Source organism: Hibiscus syriacus, unplaced genomic scaffold (assembly GCF_006381635.1).
Source record: "Hibiscus syriacus cultivar Baekdansim isolate YM2019G1 unplaced genomic scaffold, ASM638163v2 tig00017792_pilon, whole genome shotgun sequence".
NCBI lineage: Eukaryota > Viridiplantae > Streptophyta > Magnoliopsida > Malvales > Malvaceae > Hibiscus > Hibiscus syriacus.
The window spans coordinates 638,472-642,833 of record NW_024062416.1 but is presented as its reverse complement, the minus strand read 5'-3'; the positions used below and the strand labels follow the sequence as shown (position 1 = coordinate 642,833).

General features: G+C 39.9%; 1 protein-coding gene across 1 annotated transcript; it reads right to left on the bottom strand.

The window, feature by feature from the left end:
• Positions 1–1,934: 1,934 nt before the first annotated feature.
• On the bottom strand, positions 1,935–4,268 carry LOC120208897 (pentatricopeptide repeat-containing protein At3g26782, mitochondrial-like). The gene has a single exon (XM_039208028.1). The coding sequence runs from the start codon at positions 4,266–4,268 to the stop codon at positions 1,980–1,982; it is 2,289 nt and encodes a 762-aa protein (XP_039063959.1). The 3' UTR covers positions 1,935–1,979.
• Positions 4,269–4,362: the final 94 nt, after the last annotated feature.

Below are 4,362 nucleotides of genomic sequence, written 5' to 3'. Positions count from 1 at the left end.
GTTAACGAACACGTTTTTTGGTGGATCAACACCTCTTTTGAATGATGCAGATGATGGAAATAAAATAAAAGAGAGGAAAAAATGAAAAGAGTTAGTAAGGTAAAGATAATAATCAAAACAATCATGAAAATAAAAGTCCTACCCCACATGATATCTACACCACATGCTTATTATTCCTACCCGGACATGATCTCTATCCCGTAAGTTGATTTTGAACAAATCCTAATCGCATATATTTGTCTAGTTCGCATGCTTTGAAAAGAAAGTAAAACAGGGAAATAAAATCACAACAGCTTAGGGTTTGGAATGAGGTTTTGGGGTGGGCTCTAATTCTCTGTGATCTCCTGGTTTAGGTTCTAAAAAAGGTACTCGAGTTCTCCTTGCTGGTGCCCCATTGGGCTTGCCAGACCCTTAGTCCTAAACCCATCACAGGCTTGTGTGGACTAAGTTAAACTCGAGAGGAAACATTCCCTTATGCCCGCACAGTGAATAAATTCACATGAAGACATAAGGTATATGAATCCCGAAGGTTACTTGCTAGGCCCACACGGTGAATAAATTCACACGAAGGCGTCGCTTTCACCCCCACTTAAAAGGGTTCGGAGCTCGGGTATAGAGCTTGAGATAGAAACTTTTCAAAAAATCTGAAATCATTGGAAAAAATTTCAGTACAACTATTTATTTGGAAAAAAAATCAAAGATAAATAATAAGAATCGAATAAATAAATTAAAATTTAAACTTGTAATTTTCGCTAAGAAAGACAACCGAAAATTAATTCTGGCTTGACTCACTTACCTGTCCCCAGCGGAGTCGCCAAGCTGTCGTAACCGTCTTTCGGTTGGGCCCCGGAATTGGGCTTCGACTTGAAAAATGTGGATTGGAGTCGCCACCGACCACTTTAAAACGAATTTAGGTGGGTCGGACACCGTCTTACCTGATCTGTGTTTTTACCAGAAATGTGTCGGGTTCGGGAGTCGGTTACGGTCAAGGAAGGGTTAGCACCCTTGAACCGCCCTTTCGGTACCAATTAATTTGTCGGTTGTCTTAATCGCGAAAATTAAAATTTAAATCAAAATTTAAAAACCCGATTCGAATTGCTTACCTTTGATCGATTGGAAGTTCTCCAGAAAAATCCATAACCAAATCTGTGCATCTCAAATTAATTTGCGTGTGTTGAATTCAAATTGGGGGTTGTGGGGACATATGTGGTTTCATTCACTGCCAGATCAAACTTTGCATCCTCCTCAAACCGCTCGTTACGCAAAGCCGCGTTAGGCATCGAGCTAGAAATGCGGGAACTCATCGACGCCTCCGTCTTCTCCCTCATGGTTCCTGGCTGGTTCAAGCATGGTTGCAGCAGTTTGGTTTCTTTGGGATACACGAAACTGACGAAGGTTGTTGATTCCCGGGCCATGAGTGTTCGCTTCGTTCAACACTTGGTAGATGAACATGTCTAGAGAACCATTCTCGTTAAACGACAGCTGATGATCACTCTGGGACTGGGAGACTTTTTAGTTCTCTCTAGCATTTTTAATTCCAGTTGCCCCCTTTCCTCTTGATACTTGAGTCTATTTATAGTCTAAAGAAACCTATTTTAGCTCAGATTTAGAGTCCTACTTGGACTCAAATTGCTTTGGTTTTAGTGTTTCAATAGGACTCAAATACGTTGGTTTGAATCTCACTAGATCAGGGTTGTTGAGTGTGGGGCCTGCAAAAATAATAAAAAAGAATATATGTTAATAAAAATAATAATATTACATATATAATATATATAACATGTTTTATATTATATATTATAATGGGACGAAATTTGGTGTCTACACAGTGATCTCATGAAGGTAAGGGAAACTTGAAGGAAGCAATCAAGTGCTGATCCAAGGACTGCTGGTTTAAGTAAAAGATGAAAAACATACATACTCAACTGTGTACTGTACATCTCTTCACTGTGTTCTTGAAACATACATTCTCAACTGTAGTGTTACCAGTAATCTCCACAGGAACAGGTTCCGTCTCTGAAGTGGTGAAAGCGCTTCCGATCACGTACTATTATTACTCTCTGATATATTTTAGACAGCAGCTTAGTTGCAGTGTGACAATCGTTACAAACTCTCATATTTTTCACAATCCGAATTGGAGTCCCTGGGGCTGTGCTAATGAGGCCGAAGGCCATTGCCAGTTTCTCACTGTGATAGTTAAGTGCAGTTTCTTTCTCTTCCTCGTCTATATTTTTAAGGACTGCAGATGTGTCTGCTCTGTACCCTTCCTCCTTTAGCTTGTTTCCCATATCAGATACCATAACATTTATCTTTTTGATTTCAGGGTGTGTCCTATCTCCCATTATGAACTCATGAACATATCCATTTACTTCAATACAGCTGAGCCCTGGTTCTTTCCTCATTCCCTTGCTCTTCATTGCTTTTCTCACCCCTGCAACATCATTCCACCTGTTTTCCATTGCATATATATTTGAAATTGAAACATTATAACCACAGTTTTGAGGTTCCAGGTGAACAAGCTGCCTTGCAGCTATTTCCCCTAATACAGCATTCCGGTGAAGCTTGCATGTAGCAAGAAGAGCACTCCATATAATGGCATTTGCCCTTATAGGCATGTTTTTGATTATCTCATAGGCCTCATCTAGATGTCCTGCTCGACCAAGAAGATCCACCATACAACCATAGTGCTCAATCTTTGGAACCAATGCAAATTCATGAACCATTTTGTCAAACATCAATTTCCCTTCTTCTACCAACCCTGCATGACTACAAGCATGAAGAAGACCAATAAATGTGATATCATTAGGCCTAGAACCCACTCTTTCCATCTTGGATAGTAGCTCCAAAGCCTCCTTACCACATCCATGCATCCCAAATCCTGCCATCATCGCATTCCACATGCCAATGTCTCGATCTTTAACTTCACTGAACAATTTCCAAGCTCCATCAATGTCTCCACACTTGGCATACATTTCCAAAAGTGCGGTTTTTAATATCGTATCCATTTCGACACCTTGCCTTTGTATGACAGTATGAACCCATTTTCCCATATCATGGGCTCCAACCTCTGCACAAAGTGAAAGCATGGTCGTCATTGTCACTTGGTTAGGCGTCACTCCATTGTCCCTCATCTTGACAAAAAGATCAAAAGCCTGATCTGTGCAATGAGCTTTTGCATAAGCTGCAATCATAGCACTCCAGATCGTAACATCTTTGTTCTCAACTAAGTCAAAAACTGCTTTAGCGTTCTCTATAACCCCACAATTCCCGTACATATCAACCAAAGCTGTAGCTAGAGCCAAAGACATATAAATGTCACTTCTCACAATATAAACATGTAGCCGTTTCCCCAGTTCAAGAGCCCCCAGAAAACCACACTCTACAACTAAGCTCAGTAAAGTGATCCCATTTGGCTTAATCCTTTCTTCAATCATTCTATCAAAAAACTTCATTCCCTCTTCTAATTTATTGCAATGAATATATCCAGTAATCATAGCAGTCCATGAAGCAATGCTTTTCTGATTCAATCCATTGAAAAGCAGTCTTGCAGAAGCTAAATTCCCACTTTTGGCATACATATGAATGAAAGCAGTAGCTAAACGAACACCCATTTTCTCAAGATTCCTTGTAGCATAAGCATGCATCGCTTTTCCCATTTCATTATCCACGAGGTCTGCAAATAAAGTAACCATGCTAATCATGGCAACTTCACTGGGTCTTATTTGTAAAGTTTGAATCTTTCTTATAGTCTTCAATGCTTCCCTGTGCAATTTGCTTCTAACATAGCATCTAATCATTGTACTCCAAGAAACATCATCTCTTTCACGCATATTATCGAACAACAACCTGGCAGAGACCACACTGTCACATTCACTATACATTTGTATCAAAGCATTACTTACAAAAACATCTTCAGTCAATCCACTCTTCACAGAGAAACCATGTATTTCTTTTCCCAATTGGGTCATTGAAACAAAACTGCAAGCTTTGAGGACAGCAGGGACCATGAAGTTATCAACTTCATAGTCCAATCTTCTCAAATAAGCATAGATGTCAAGTGCAGTATGGGGTTGGGTGTTTTTAGTGTAAGATGTGATAAGGAAATTAAATTGTGCTGAAAGACTAAGGTTGGCATCATTGAAGTGGGTTTTGACCATGAGAGCATGGATTTGCCTGGTTTGTTCAAGGGTGGGTTGTAGAAGTGTTGAAGGCAAGACAGAAGGAGAAGAAAGTGGTGGTTTCTGAATTACAGCTACTTTCATCATGTCCATGGAGTTCGTCATCTTCACAAATAAAATATCTTTGTTATGTGGATAACTCTTGGAGTTGGTTTTCATGCTCACCCATTGGCCCAAGAATAGTTGG